At 38.2% G+C, this 16,852-nt stretch overlaps 1 protein-coding gene across 4 annotated transcripts in view; it reads left to right on the top strand.

The window, feature by feature from the left end:
• Positions 1–16,852, top strand: part of L3MBTL4 (L3MBTL histone methyl-lysine binding protein 4) — a 456,802-nt gene that overhangs the window by 309,617 nt on the left and 130,333 nt on the right. For 3 of the 4 annotated variants that reach the window (XM_074383753.1, XM_074383752.1, XM_039463865.1), the window contains exon 16: positions 9,834–9,904. The exons of the other annotated variant lie outside the window; for it this stretch is intronic. In XM_074383753.1, the coding sequence (XP_074239854.1) occupies positions 9,834–9,904 (71 nt within the window). The remainder of the gene's footprint in view (positions 1–9,833; positions 9,905–16,852) is intronic. 4 annotated transcript variants of the gene reach the window in all.

Genomic DNA, 16,852 nt, shown 5'->3' with positions numbered 1-16,852 from the left:
TCACTTGAGCCTGGGAGGTAGAAGCTACAGTGAACTGAGATCACACCATTTCCTTCTAGCCTAGGTGACAGAGTGAGACCCTGTCTAAAAAAAAAAAAAAGGAAAAAAGAAAAAAAAATATATATCCAGACTTCTTGTAATTCAAGTGAAAAATTTAAAATTAACTTTGATATGCTTCCAAATTCAGTTTGATATTGCCCAACAATTTAGAGAATTTTTTTCTTTTCCTTAACTGCATCACAATTTTTTGATTATTTTTAAACAACATGTTTGCTCTTGGATTATCTTTGTATGGGGGTTATAAATAGTAAATGTATGACTCTACTACCTGATTTAGTGGTAGAAATAGTCTGTTTATATTCACATTTTTAGTAGTCATGTTTTAATTTTGAGAAATTTGTATATGTTCTGCTAGTTGTTTAGAAGACTTACCTTTATAACAGTAAGATATAGATGTAATATTAACTGTGGAGAGTCATACTCAGGATATTAGAGTAAGTCACCATTATTGAAAAACTTAATATATGCCTTTTTTATTTGTGCTAATAGAGTGAATAGTGTTATATTCATGGTGCACTAAAGGCAGATGGCTTTACACTTGAGTTTCTTTCCTTTGGGTATATATGGTAGAGGAGAAAATACCTTAATTCATTTAACCATTTACAATTTGCACATACATTACCTTTGGAGCCTCCCATAGTTTTGTGATTTAGACAAAGCAGACATTATTGTCATCATAATATTGCCATTTATAGATGAGGAAACAGTAAGCTGGTAAGCTTATCTGGGACTGAAACATAGGTCTTCTGACTAAATCCAGCATATTTCCAGTACAGTAAATTAATAATCATATTGCAGAAATATCAGCGATAATAACTATCTACTATTAATAGTCCGCCCTTGGGGACTGCAAAGTGTTATGCTAAACAATTTATATACATCATAGTGTTAATTTCATTTCATCCACCCAAAAACCCTTTATGTGATAAGTTTTCTTATTCAGATTTTAAGACATAGGCACCTAAAAATTCAGAGAGGTTAGGCAGTGTCTGAGATCATGCAGATGATAAGTGAAAAAAAAAAAAAATCCCACGTGCAATTCAACTATGTTAGACTAGTAAAAGAATGACAGCTTAAGGCTTTGGAGAGGCCCAGCTAGGTGCATATTTAGTCTATTTCTACTGATGTCTAGGATTCTCAGAGTCACCTTGCAATGCATCTGTTTCTTATTTTGTAAAAATAGAACTACTGAAGGGAAGAATCTCATCATGTTTTCCCCAAACTGTTTGTTCTTATTTGTACTATATATAATACAGAACGTCCATGTTGAGCACATTTGATTATAATATACTAAAGGCTTCTACCTGCAACAAGAGAGTAAAATTAGTCATTAAAACATTTTCAGTCATAAAGAAAATTACTTTGGAATGCAGCTCCCGTCTACTCCCCATATTATCTATTAGCTGGTTTCCCCAGGCCCAGGGGAGTATTTTTTTTCAGGCTTTTTTTTTTTAACCTGCCTAGGTATTCTTTAATAACCTCCTTTGCCTCCCAGAAGTATTGTTTAATGTATTCTTATTCACACAATTGATAGCACCACCATTCATTAAAATACTGTGATATTCTATCATTACTATTAAGAAAATCTAAGAAAATGCACAATAAAGCTTACTTTGTTTTTCCTGATGCCTGCCATATTATAAATGTCATGCACTTTTTGAAGACCAATATTGGTATAAAAATGCCTGGGGAAAATTGTGGTAATCAGAAAGAATGGCATGTAGTCGAATAGTTCCTTAATAATCTTGATGGTAAGCTGCACAGCCGTGAGCCAACTGGTTTATTTCCACTGGGCGAATTAGCTGCAGTATAAATACCTTCTATGACATTCATCCTCAGAATTATAACAATGTTAGTCAGATGTCCCACACATTCACCTTCCAAGTGAGTAAATAGGTTCTTTAATCCACCAGCCTTTTCTCTGGCTTCTTACTTTCACTTTCGCACTGCTCACTTTCACTTTCTCTGGATTCTTTGCTTTGGGAGGTAGCGTCTCTTCAGTGGCCCCACTCACTCTCCATCATGGGCTTCAGTGTTGTTTCATTCCTGCCCTTGTGCCTTTGTTTCCTTTCTTGGTACCTCCTTTACACCTGCCTACATCTCCTTCCTTGCCCATGGCTCACCACTCTCTTGGAGTTTTCTGTGGCAGTTCCAACCTTTAAGAGCTTCTTGAAGTTGGAGATTGTGTTTTATGTGTTTCTGTATTTCTCATACTTTGTGTAATACCTGACACATAGTAGGCACTCAACAATTTAAATAGATGTTGAGCGACCTACTAGGTGCCTAGGACAGTGGCCGGCCCTGAGAGGCTGAGTTGCTACAAGCCAGTCCCTTCCCTCCTCTCAGCTTTCCTCTGTCCTTTTAGTCTACACCACACGTCAGCAACTTATTTGTGTGTCTGCATGTACCTTTTTAATACTTTGTTGTGTGTATGCCATGTCTTCTTAAAAAAAAAAAAAAAAGGAAAGGACCAATTTATCTTTTTGCTTTTTCTTCATTATGGTTCCCATTATAGGTCTTTAGTGTACCTAAGTTGATTGATTTCATTAATCAATTTGTTTTTCTCTTAGAGTCTCAGTTCCTTCACCTGTGAAATGTTCATGAATGTGAGGCTTACATAAGATTTTGAATATAGGAATATAGCTGTAGGTAGATATAGACATTGATATAGGTGTAGACACATGAATGGGCCTGGCATGAGACTACTGAAATAATCATTCCATATCTTTTTTCCATTTTTATGAAAACCATTGATTTTAAAGTCTTGCAGTTGGACCAGTTCTAGTGGTGTGTATAGCACACACCTCAACACTAAACATAGGAATTTAGACCCTTACTTAGTCTGAGATAACACTCAGCATCTGTAACTAAATTAAGCCCCTTAATCAAGTAAGCAGTGTTCACCATGACAAGCTAGAGTCCCTCTTGCCCTTTAGGGGATTTTGACTGGACAGGAAACCCCAAGGCCTTTCAGAGAAGCCCGCTTCAGCTCCTTACCTCCAATCAGACTCTGAGGAACCACTAGCCAGGCATGACAACTTAGAAGCTCTACAGCGGGAAGGAACTCAGCAGATTCATTCAAATTCTCCAATGTGGAGACAAGGGTATCAATGCCAAAGAATTCTGATATTTCATCAGCACTGTGGTCAGTGGCCCCTTCAAGCCTCTGACACCCAGGTCATCACTCTTCTTACTATTTCGTACCACCACCTGCCCCAGAATTAAGATGCAGTCAGGTTGAAATTCAGTTTCGGTATATAGGTAGCTGACTAACATTTACCTTGCTGAATTCAGCACTATGACCACAGCCAGGTCCTGAAATTAGACATATTCATTCGTTCAACATTTATCTGTTGAATAAATATTTAGAAAATACTGTTCCAAACTCTAGTGATACAGCAGTGAATAAAACAGACAAAAATTCTTGTTCTTATCAAGCTTTTCCTTGGTGATAAGAAAATCACCCAAACTAGTAAGTGGCAGGACACAGATTTGAACTCCGGTGGGATGGCCTTTGTTTGTGCAGGCTTGGCAGTAGGCATGCTCACTTGCTCACAAGATCAGTATTAGTTCACTCAGCAAATATGTGTGGAGCTGCTGCTGTTGCCAAGTGGTAGGGACATGGAGATGAGCAAAACAGTTCCATCTTTGTGTGGGGCCGATTTGCAGGTGAGGGAGATAGAGGAGGAAGAAAGAAAGCAAACCATTAATGAAAAGAAAATCACAGACGGTGACAGGTGCCATAGGGAAGTAACACAGAGTAGAAAGGGTTATGCTTGAAATGTTTTTGGTAATCACCTAGCGTAAAGGGCTCAGCCATGAAGGGAAAAAAGGGTTCTGTTGAATATTGTGCAGATTGAAAATGAAATGAGTTATGCCCAGATCAGCTCAGGAGCATGGAGAAGATCTGGGATGAGATGGAAGGGCCAAGCCCTTGCCAGGCTCCTCCTGCCTCACTTCGTGGGCACCTCACTACAGTCCCATGTTTCCTAAATGAATGTACAGTTATGCCAAAACATTATTAAATAACCCATGGATGCCTCGCTAGGTCTTCAAATTATTTTTCTGAGCTGATTCTCATACCGAATTTTAAAATTTATTCTAAATCTCTGGGTTTCTGGAATCCTGCCTTGGCTCAGGCTCTTGGTGACTAAATGCCACAGAACAGTGTGTCCTAGAATGTCCAGAGCTCCTTGCACAGAGGAAATATTAGTGTTCCCGCATCCCAGAAAAACAAAACCTTGCTGCCTGAGCACCAGCAAGCAATGTTCTCATCTATATACTTAACCTGGCTTTGAAATAATTATTGCTCATTCATTGTAAAGAGTAAACTTGGGACTTCAACATGATCTTTTTTCTCATTATTATGGCAGTACTTGCCTATTATTGGCAAAGAAAAAATGCAGTTGAGTAGAAAGAAAAAATTAAAAATGTTAATAACAGCTATACTTTTTTCTATCGAACAGCATAACATATAGAGGTTTGGGAAAATGTAAGAATAGGTCCACCTTAATAATTCCAGTAATGTAAAAGTTTTAAGAATTTTTCATTCTTCACTCCTAACTCTGATGCTGCATGCTTAGGTCACTAGGGTTAACAGATTGCCACCTGCTCTCTGTACCTTTTCGGTGTTTGTGTATGCACGTGTAGATGTAGATGTATGTATGAGTCTCTTTTCAAATCGTTATGAAGAATTGCCTGAGAAGAGGTAATTGATAAAGGAAAGAAGTTTAATTGACTCACAGTTCAGCATTGCTGGGGAGGCCTCAGAAAACTCACAATCATGGTGGAAGGCAAAGAGGAAGCAAGTCACCTTCTTCACAGGGTGGCAGGAAGGAGAATGAACACAGGAGAAACTACCAAACACTAATAAAACCATCAGATCTATGAGGACTCACTATCAGGAGAACAGTGTGCAGAAACTGCCCCCACGATTTAGTTACCTGCACCTGGTCTCTCCCTTGACACATGGGGATTATGAGGATTACAAGTCAAGATGAGATTTGGGTGGGAACGCAAAGTCTAACCATATCAATGTACATTCACTCTTTTAAAATGATTTATATTAACATTTTACAAATCGGCAGTGTGTTTTATTTCATTTAACAATATGTCGTGGATAAATTGCCATATCAACACAAAAGACCCAATGCATTGTTTTTAACAACTGCATCATATTCTGTAGTGTAGGCATACCATAACTCATTCAACCATTCCCCTAAAGACCATGGTTTCCAGTATTTCTCCTCTTGTAAATAATGCTGCAGTAAACATTTTCATATGGATATTATAGATCTTATTATTTGCTGATGATTTTTACTGCCATATTTTAAAAGAGTTCGTTACTTCTTATGTATAAACTCAGCATATTGTATGAATCCTTCAGATTGATAGAATCTCACAGGTCCTTGGTCCATTTTGCTTGACTATGAGTAAATAAATTTACATATTCAAGCCTACACACATGCATGAGAACATAGAAAGCTTGTGCAGGCCCCATAATTTGTCCCAGCTCCACATCTTACCTCATTACACACCACACCCCGTCACTAATTCTTCCCAGATAAGACGATCACATGTTTTGTGTGTGTTTTTGAAGTTATGGACTTTTTCTTCTTCTTCTTCCTCCTGCTCCTCCCACCCCCCTCCTCCTCCTCCTCCTATTCCTCCTCCCTTTCTTCTTCTTCCTCTTCTTCTTCTCCTTCTCCTTCTCCTCCTCCTCCTTCTTCTTTCTTCTTCCTCTCCTCCTCCCCCTCCTCCTCCTCCTCCTCCTCCCCCTCCTCCTCCTCCTCCTCCTCCTCCTCCTCTTCCTCCTCCTCCTCCCCCTCCTCCTCCTCCTCCTCCTCCGCCTCCTCCTCCCCCCCCCGCCTCCTCCTCCCCCCCCGCCTCCTCCTCCCTCCCCGCCCCCCGCTCCGGTCAGTGAGCTTTATTTTTGTAAAGAGCCAAATGGTAAATATTTTAGGTGTGGCCAGCTATAGGGTCTCTGCTACAACTAGTCAATTCAACCATCATAGTGAAAGCAGCCCTAGACAGTAAGTAGAGGAGTGAGTGTGGCTGTGTTCTAGTGAAACTTTGTTTACAAAAACAAGCAACGGGCAGGATTTGACTCATGGGGCATAGTTTGTTAACTGTCATTCTAGAAGGTGTGTAGGTTCAGTTAGGCTAACTGGAACTAAATTGAAATCCTAGTTCTTCTACTTATTATACGACTTTGAGCAAGTTTCTTAACCTGTCTTTTTGAACACATAAATAGAAGATTAATATTTCCTCCTTCATGTTAGGCATCTAGTTCAGGGCCTAGCACTTAATGAGCACAGAAATGATAGCTACTAGTATTGTCTTGTTAAGGGGAATGGAAGCCTAGAAAGAGGATCAGAGGGGGCGGGGCACAGTGGTGCATGCCTGTAATACCAGCACTTTGGGACCAAGGTGAGTGGATCACCTGAGGCCGGGAGTTCGAGACCAGCCTGACTAACATGGTGAATTTCCATCTCTACCAAATACAAAAAGAAAGAAAGAAAGAAAGAAAGAAAGAGAGAGAGAGAGAGAGAGAGAGAAAGAAAGAGAAAAGAAAGGAAAGAGCCAAGTGTGATGGCACACGCCTTAATTCCAGCTACTTAGGAGTCTGAGGCATGAGAGTTGCTTGAACCCAGGAGGCAGAGGTTGCAGTGAGCTGAGATTGTACTATTGCACTCCACCCTGGCCAACAAGAGCGAAACTCTGTCTCAAAACAAAACAAAACAAAAAAAAAAGAAAGAAAGAAAGTGGGTCAGAGAACGTGCAGGTCCCTTCATCCAACTGGAAGTAGAAAATCCTAAGTACAGAGCACTTTGAAAAACAATGGATAGCAGAGACTCTTGGGTGACAGTGACGGCTTTTGCCTTTAGGTGATGTGCACCTCTTTATAGAATCAATCAGGTATAAACAGATACACAGGTCTCTTGACACTTGCCACAGCAACAGCAATGTTATTAATAAAATACTTGGAAGATTGTTTAGGATGCCTGGAGCTATTATGACTATATAAAAGTTATAGGCCAGGCTTGGGGAGGAATAATTGGTGAAACAGTAGTACATCCCTGGAGACTGAGACAGAGATTGAGACCGTTTTAACTAAAACACAAATGAAATATTAATCTTTGGCTCCTGACTGGCCTAGTCATTTCCAAACATGTCTACTGGCTGTATGCAGTGGATTATTTTGAGATGCACACTCCTCTGTGACTTTTCTCACTGCCCACAAGATGAAGCCCACGTCCTCGAGAACCCGTGCAAGGCCCTCCATGGCTGGCTTCAGCTTGTTCTGTCAAGCTGCCTTTCCTCTCATGGTGCTTCAGCAACATAAGTCAATTAGCTTATTCAGGTCCTGAAAACACTTCCCCCTCCCACGTTGCTTATGCTCATTCTATTCAACCTTAATTCTAAAGACCTTTAGAAACCCATCAGTCACCCCCATCTCCATTCTCTGAAGACCCCACTGGCCCAGCACCAGTCACAGGCTCTGCCTGTGACTTCCCTTTATCCATGCCTTCCGTAAATAATCAGTAAACCCTACATTATTGGAAGGCGATATGCAAAGCAGAAGGAAACCTGGATTTGTAGTCCAAAGACTTGAGATTGAACTTCATTTTGGCTCCATTAAGACCTGATTTTGGCTCCGTTATCGACCCATTGTGTGTCCAAGATGGGGCAAGTTGTCGAATGTTTCTGAGCCCAGTCTCTCAATTTGTAAAACAAGAGTGCTGTCCCAACCTCCTAGAGTTTTTGCGAGAATGAAATGTGAAATGAAAAGACTAGGAGTCCTTAGTAGGTACCTACCTCCTGGGAGTTCCTAAGAAATGCTAACTGAATCTGAATGGCTCACAGTGTTTGGCTTGGCATAGCTCCCTAGTGATATAATCATTTGAAAGCAAGACTGTACTGAAATATGATTAATTACAGTATTTCACATTTTTTAAAAAACCAAAACTCAATAAATTTATTTATTTTAAAATGTTTTCTTTAAAAATACCCATCAAAGTTTTACATGTGACAGATTGGCTTCTATTTTTTAACTTTGTAAGATAGAAGCAAGATGTTGATTAGCATAGATTGCAGAAGGGTGCTTTAAGATGGCTTGAAAATCAACTCGAAGTTTTATAAAACTGGTAAAATTGAGGGGAAAATACCTACAGATTTGCCCAAAAACATGTAAGCGGAGCTAAAATTGTTCTTTCCCCCGCCCCAAATTATTCTTTGCAAAATGGCTGCACTGCACTGCTTAATGCGTGTACTGTGCCTCCCAGCGTCCCGTTTGACTGTGCTCTCTACCAGAAACTCACTGCTTACATTTAAGCCACATTTCTATAGTTTATATTCTCTTCTACAAGAATGTGCATATCAAAGCATGATACAGGAAAAAAAAAGAATGTAAATACGTTGAATATAATGAAAATTACACATACTGAATTAATGAGAATATTATACACATTTTTATGCGTGTCCATGATACATAAGCATTTTTACACTGGTTTTTAACATGTGATTTCACTATTTGTTCTGAACAACCCAGTGAGACAAGTACTGTGTCCATTTAACAAATTAGAAGCTAAGACTGAGCAAATATTTAAATAAATATTCACTCCGGATCACAAACGTAGGGGCTGCATCCTAGGCATGAACCCGGGTTTTCGCACACTGAATGTACTGTCTCTGCATTGCCCCAGGTGATTTAAGTACATGTGCTTAGTATGCTCCACAGTAGCCTTGTAGGACCTATGGTAAAGTCCGAAGTTGAGGGTTCAATAGAAAGTTTCTCAAATTCTTGCCTTTTTGATTAAAAGTCTTGATGATTGAGACATATCTAACTGATAGAATGTTTCTGCCATGATATACTTTTGTAAACATACAAATAAATATATAGATAAAATTCTCTCAAATTCTGTAAGTTGCTTAGGTTTCTATGTAGGGTTTTGGTAACTAAATCAGTTTCCTCATCTAACACAGAAATGAAAACAGTACTTCCGTGGCCAACTCGAAGGCTTGTCAGTGAAAATAAGATGAGAGACTTGTCGTTCAAATACAGTAAGAAAATACATGTGCAAAGCAAGATAAAAAATTTTATTGAAGTCATAAATATGTACAAATAAATTACTTGATTATCTCACAAGCCTATACTACCTAAAATTAATTACTGGCTAATTAGCAACCCTGGAAAAGTTTTATTGTAGAAACTTCCATATTCATTATAAAGTGTGAGCCTCAAGTTTTAATGAAGTTCCATGATGAAAGAATGACAAAATTAGGCCGTACTACATACTGCAGCATTTTAAAAGTTAATTAATTCCCTGACATTCAGCAATGTAACGAAATTACTTTATACAGTTGTTTGAGCACAGTGTCTGTAATCTTCTGATTAAAATAATGAGCTCCAAAATCATCAGCAGCCATTATTATTTACTCACCGACCATCCCATCACCCACCATCCTGCTATAGCTACTCCTCAGAATCTGAAGAGATTATTCTCCAGAGAGTTTTAGAAACTTTTTGCAGTAATAGAATGAGGGGGAAAAAGCCTTTTAAATTTCAGGGTTCAAAGTCAGAGTTTCTGAACAGAAGTGTGTTTTTAAAATCTTAAACTGAAGAAAAATTCTAACAAGGCTCTGTGCAGCAAAATACCTGCCGATTCGCTATTGTTTATCCTGCGGTTTCTATTTAAATTTGTGCTGCTATCATGATTTATTCCTACCTCACAGGATAATGAATCTAGATTTTATTTCTGTTCTTTGCCCAGACTTGTACAGCAGGCAAAGTGTTTGAAAATCAAAGGAAAAGAAGATATTGACTTGGATAATCTCTTCAGAGGTAAAAAAAAAAAAAAAAAAAAAAAAAACACTAGCAAAAACACAGAATATACTTTTTGTTATGTAGAATGTTTTGTTTGTTTGTTTGGTTTTGTCCTTCCATCCAGGAATGGTGGAAAAAGCCTGACTAGAAGTCAAAAGAGACTTGTGTTCTAGATCCTGCCCTGTGAATGGGTCCCATCATCGTACTAACTCAAATCTTAATTTTCTTATTCTAAAAGTAAAAGAACTGGACTCTATCTATCCTCTCTGTGGTCCCTGATAGGAAAAATGTAATCCTACAGAAGTTAGAGTTTCAGTGGTTGAATCCGCCTCTGCCATCTGTAGAGGCCATGGAGGGAAACCAGGAGTGTCTCACTGCACTTGATAAGGTGGGAGACTGTAAGATGCACCTTATTAATAAGAAAGGCTAGAAGGCTATTGGGCAAAAAGTTGAACCATCAGAGCCAAGGAATGTGTTGGAGTCTAGGAAGAAGAATAACATGTGTTCTTTTAGTTATGTTTCTTTCCAATGAAGGCCCAATATAGACAGAAGTTTGAGGTTAGATGATAGTGTAGCGAGCTAAGGAATCAGTTTCCCCTGGACTGTGTTTTGATTTAGTCAGATGTAAGCATTGATAATTTCTTACTAGTATCCCACCTGCATCCTTGGTAGCTCTGTACATTTGTATCTCCCAGCAGATGTAGGAGATCTGTCTGCCTTCTAGAGGAAAGGAACATTGCTGCGCTTTCTGCTGACCTGGTGGAAGTCCAGTGAATTAGCACACTGTGCTGGACTGCACCATTTCTGGTTACCTATTGGACTTAAGAGAAAGATAGGGTGCTTGGCAGTCATTCAACAAAAGGGCCAGGTCTTTGAGCAGTGGTGAGCTGCTCACTGCAGGCAGAGATGAAGCTCTTGCTTCTGTTGGAAAAACTGGATTTCATCTCAGCCACACAAAGTCTTTTCCTCAGAAGAGAGAGGGCAGTTGAATTACTTTGGATTCACTGTGCAGCTACATGTTTCCCCCTCATCAGAAGAATTTCTATCTAACATAACCAGAGCTCAAGCTTACTTTAAATAAAATAAATCACTGATATTTTAGAAACTGTTCCATACAAATGTTCTCATTCCTCCAGCCTGGATAACAAGAGAGAAATTCCGTCTAAAAAAAAAAAAAAAAAAAAAAAAGTTCTCATCCATCTTACCAAGCCTTCATTCTGTAAACAACATGTTTTGGAACCATGTAAGAAGCCTTAAAAAATGTGCCAGTGTTTTAATTCATAGTTTGACACTTTTGAAAATATCTCCACAGAGTAATTATGTATATGTTCTTGTTCAAACAGATACAAAATTTTGTAGTTCTTATCGTAAATGTAGTAATGAAGATCATCCCTACAAAAATAGAAAATGTCATAGCAAAATGCATTTGCATACCGTGAAAGATGAAATCTCTTCCAAGTTGCTCAGAATGGGCTTGTTCTTTTCTGCATCATGTATAAGACGTTTATGCCCATATGCTTTTATTTATTCATGCATTTACTGTGCTCTTTAATTTAAACATATCCGTTTCCTCACAGCGGAGGTCTGTGCTATCAGATATGGCATTTATGTCCGAAGAACAGGCAGTGGGAGGAGCAGTCTACCTTAGGTAGATCACACAGCTGCCTGTGGATTCAGACCACTGTGTGTTCGGGAAATGCAGGCGGGGTCCATTTCATCCCATAGAAATTGGCAGGCTGTGGTTAGCGCCTGCTTTGTAGGCTAGCCTTTTGTCACCCAAAGTACCTCTTCCTTGTATGTTTGGGCTCCCCCACACGTAGGCCACGGACCCATCTGTGGCCTGTTAGGCACTGGGCTGCCTAGCAGGAGGTGAGCAGAGGGCAGGCGAGGGAGCAAAGTTTCATCTGTATTTACAGCTGCTCTCTGTTGCTCACATGAGCTCACCTGAGCTCCACCTCCTGTCAGATCAGCTGCAGCATGATTCCCGCAGGAGCACAAGCACTGTTGCGACCTGCACGTGTGAGGGATCTAGGTTGTGCACTCCTTATGAGAATCTATTGCCTGATGATCTGTCATTACCTCCCATCATCCCCAAATGGGACTGTCTAGTTGCAGGAAAACAAGCTCAGGGCTCCCACTGATTCTACATGATGGTAAGTTGTCTAATTATTTCATTATCTATTACAATGTAATGATAACAGAAACAAAGTGCACAATAAATTTAATGCACTCGAATCATCCAGAAACCATCCCCCACCCCCAGTCTGGAAAAAACTGTCTTCCCCGGAACCAGTTCCTGGTGCCATGATAGGCTGGGAACTGCTGTGCTGTGGGACTAATCCCCATTATTATAAAGCTCATGTGCTTTGGTTCTAACCTGGATGAGACAAAATAATGAAAATAAATATGTTCTTACAGCCATATTAAATGATTATTTAATATTTTATTTTATTTTTCTTAAGCCTGTAAATCTGAGCATTATGTCTAGTATCCATGCCCTTCCTTTTCTTTTCTGTTTTTGTTTTTTTGTTTTTTTCAAGATAGTCTTGCTCTGTCACCCAGGCTGAAGTGCAATGGCCCAATCTCGGCTTATTGCAACCTCTGCCTCCAAATTCAAGTGATTCTCCTGTTTCAGCCTCCTGAGTAGCTACAATTAAAGGCATGTGCCACCATGCCCAGCTAATTTTTTTGTAGTTTAGTATAGATGATATTTCACTGTGTTGCCCAGGCTGGTCTAGAATTCTTGAGCTCAGGTGATCCACCTGCCTTGGCCTCCCACAGTAGTGCTGGGATTACAGCAGGTGTGAGCCACCACACCTGGCCAGTTTCCTTTTTTTTTTTTTTTTTTTTTTTTTTTTTAGTTCTGGGCATTGATTTGAATGAGTGACTTCTTCATTCATCAGGAGTTATTTATTTATTTAATTTATTTTTGAGACAAAGTCTCTCTCTGTTACCCAAGCTGGAGTGCAGTGGCATAATCTTGACTCACTGCAACCTCCACCTCCTGGGCTCAAGCGATTCTCCTGCCTTAGCCTCCCAAGTAGCAGGGATTATAGGAGCATGCCCAGCTAATTTTTGTATTTTTACTAGAGACAGGCTTTCAATCTGTTAGCCAGGCTGGTCTTGAACTCTGGACTTCATGATCCACCCACCTTGGCCTCCCAAAGAGCTGGAATTACAAGTGTGAGTCACTGCATCTGGCCAAAAGTCTTTTATTTTTTAAGGAAAATGGGCTAAAATTTGTTCTCTATTTCTTCTATGAGGGGAGGTTGTATACACTGGATTTTTGGAAATTGTATACACACGTGCATGCACACAGAATCTGATTTTTTCTTGGGCATGTTTTCCATTTTTACTTGAAAAACTTCTTTATTCACCATATATAGGCTTGGCATATATAATAAAAATATTTTAAAGACTACCCATTATTTTCAAGTATAATTCGTAGATACTGAACCTCTTTTATCAATATGTAAGCATATATAACAACAATATATAAACATAAGATTGGATGATTAGAAATTTTAATTACTTTGTAATGATAAAAATCAGTTGAGGAAAGCATGATTATGTTAGAAGGATGTTTGATTGTGCATAACAGGGGTCGGCTGAAATTTGACTTACTCATCTATGGTTTACAGATAAGCTTATTGAGTGTTACTCCTATGACATGACAAGTGATAATTATCCTTCGTGCCTTTTGTGAAGTAAAATAATGCATGAACATAGAGTTTATGTGTTTGGCGACACTGCAAGTCCCTTCTCCAGGACAGTGCTAGGCATCTGTGCCTTTTGGGTTGTTCCTTTGCTTAGAGAACGGGACAGAACCTGCTCCCTGAGCACAAGCTGAGGGAGGTGACTTAAAGTGCATTTGCATTCATGAGGAAGGATCTGACCATCCAGGTACTCTGTCCTCTCCTCCGTTAGACACTCCTGGGTCCCTCAAAGAAATGTCACTCTCATGGCCACTGCATTGTACTGCCTGTGAGACACCTTTGGAATTGTAGAAAGTTCAGCTAGAAAGTTGTTATTTTTAAAATATTTATTATTTTGGTCTCAAACTCATGCTTATTTTAAAATAACAACAAAATTTCATAAAATGAAAAATAAAAATTCCAAGAGATAAGCATTGTTAATAAATCCTTAATGGATTTATTTTGGATATAATAATTCACATTTTTTTAACTAGTGCAGAGTCTTATTATATTTGGTGATCTACAATTCCAATTAGCTGTTTCCCCCTCACTTACTGATATATTGTGGTTACCTTTCTATGTCAGTACATATACATCTTCCGAGTTCTTTACGTTTCAAGTAAAAATTTTAGCCAAGTACACAGAGATCGGACCCATTTAATCATTACTAAGGTCAAGAAACATAACCTAACCAGAAGTTCGCCTCATGCTCCCGACCCCTATCATTCCTTTGCCAGGGTAACTATTCTGATTGTGCTCACTCTCAGTTACTTTTACTCTGTTTCCAAAATTTTATAAATGGAATAGTATGTTATGTACACTTTTATGTCTGACTTCTTTTGCTAACATTGTTTATAATATTTATTCAAATCATAGTTTGCTTATTCTCATTGTTACATAGTATTCAATTGTGTGAAGACACTATAATTTATCTATTATAAGGTTGGTTGTTTTCACTTTTGCAGGCTTTCCACTAGGAACATTCTAGTATATGATTTGGTACATATGTGTATCCATTTTTGTAGGGTAGATATCTATGAGGGGAATTTCTGGGCAGTTGGGTTTGCATAAATTCAACCTCAGGAGCTAGTGTCAAATACATTTACAAAATGGATGTACCAGGACATTCCTCCCAGCACGGTATGGAAATTGCAGGTGCTCTACATCTTTGCCAGTAGTTACTATTTGCCAGCCTCTTTCATTGTAGCCATTCTTTTAGGCTTACAGTGATATTTAATTATGCTTTAATTTTAGTTTCCTTGAGGTCTAATGAGGTTGAACATATTTTCATGTTTATTGGCTATTTGAATATTCTCTTTTATGAAGTATCTTATTTGTTTTTTATACTGTCTTTTTCTTACTGATATGTGGGAGTTATTTGGATCAGTATATGAATTCGCTGTTGTACAGAAGTATTACACATATCTACTCCAGTCTATCATTTGTCTTTTCACTCTCTTAATGATGCTTTGTGATGAATGCAGATTCCAGATTTTAATATAGTCCATCAGTTCTATTTTGATTAATGCTTTTAGAGTACTATTTACAATTTTTGTCAACTACATGTTCATGGGGGATATTTTGCTGATTTTTATTCTAGAATATTTATTGTTTTTATCTTTCGTGCTTAGATCTACCATGTACCTGAAACTGATTTTATTCTTGGTTTAACATAGGTGTGAAGATTCACTTTTTTCTATGAATATTCAGTTGACCCAGCACCATTTACTAAAAAGTCATTTCCTTATTGCTCGGTAGTAGCACAAGTAGTGCCTACTTGTTATAAATTAAGTAACCATATATGTGTGGGTCTGTTTCTGGACTCTGTTCTGTTCCATTGTTCTACTTGGCTATTCTTGTGCCAATCCTACGATGCCTTAATTACCATAACTTTATATAGTAAATTCTGATAGCTAAGAATGTCGCTCCTTCACTTTTGTTCTTTTTCTTTGAGATTTCCCTAACTATTCTTGTTCCTTTACATTTCTTATCAGCTTGTCCACTTACACACACACATGATACAAACTACTCTGATTTTAATTAGAATTGCATTGAATGTATAGATTTATCTCAGGTGAATTGGCATCTTCTAATTCATAAACATGATCATCCTTCCATTTAATTAGGTATTCTTTAATACCTAATTGACACTTGATGTAGTTTTTTATAATGCTTGATGTAGTTTTTTATAGCAGATTGAGGAAATTGCCTCCATTTCAGTTTTTCTTTTTGTGAATGTTACTGAATTTTATCAAATACTTTTTCTGCTTGTATAGAGATGATCATGTGAATTTTCTCTTTTATTCTTTTAATGTGCTGAATTATATTAAAATGGTTTTCAAGGAAATTTTTGATTGAAAATATATCATAAATTTGGAAAATGTAAAACTGATACTGTATTGCTCAATGAATTTGAAAAAACAAACATCTATGTACCAGCACCCAGATCAAGAAAGAACCATTGTCTTTACTTGTGTAGGTAGGCCTCACTTTGCACACTTCTAATATGAATGAATTTCAGTTACCATCATTTAGTTAAATAACATCAGTCCCCTAACAATATAGTCATGCTTCATTTACCAAGGTATGTTAACTGCGAATGATTGATTGCACAAAGCACTGGCTCTTTAGTCTACAAATCATTACATAAATAACAGCTCTCATCATCATAAGTGAACAAGAGCGTTAGCTCTTTTCAAAGGCACTTGGTGATTGGTCACAGCATTGACCAATCAGTGTTGTTCAGTTCACACTATGACAACGTGACAGTCAAGTATATAGTCAAGTGTATATGTAGCCTGCTTGTCACCCAGTAATAAACCCACATAACATTTTACAAAACTGGACACTCCAGAGAGGGCATTGGCCAACAAATACGAAAGTACAGCAAAGAAAGGAAGGGATAACACTAGAGTGAAATTCTAACCAAATGTAAACATATTCTAAGGAAAAATAGCCAACCATAGAAATGCTGACCCTGCCTCTATTCAAGATTCTAGACCTGCAACCAGGGAACTTAGTGACACCAAGTTCATTGACATAAATGAAGAAAGGAGTTGTGATGAACAGCATGAAGATGTTCCACAGAAAGTGATGCTGGCAAAAAAATCCTTCACATTAAAGGAACTCTCAGAGATATTTCACAACATTGCAAGTGCACAGGATAAAATGTTAGAAGTGAATCTAACTTAAACTTAGGAATATGACAATTTAGCAAGAAATGGAAAAGATGCTCACTTCATTTCACAGTTACAGGACAAAAAGAAAGCAA

Source organism: Saimiri boliviensis, chromosome 13 (genome assembly GCF_048565385.1).
Source record: "Saimiri boliviensis isolate mSaiBol1 chromosome 13, mSaiBol1.pri, whole genome shotgun sequence".
Taxonomy (NCBI): domain Eukaryota; kingdom Metazoa; phylum Chordata; class Mammalia; order Primates; family Cebidae; genus Saimiri; species Saimiri boliviensis.
This window is presented reverse-complemented; position numbering and strand designations above follow the sequence as displayed.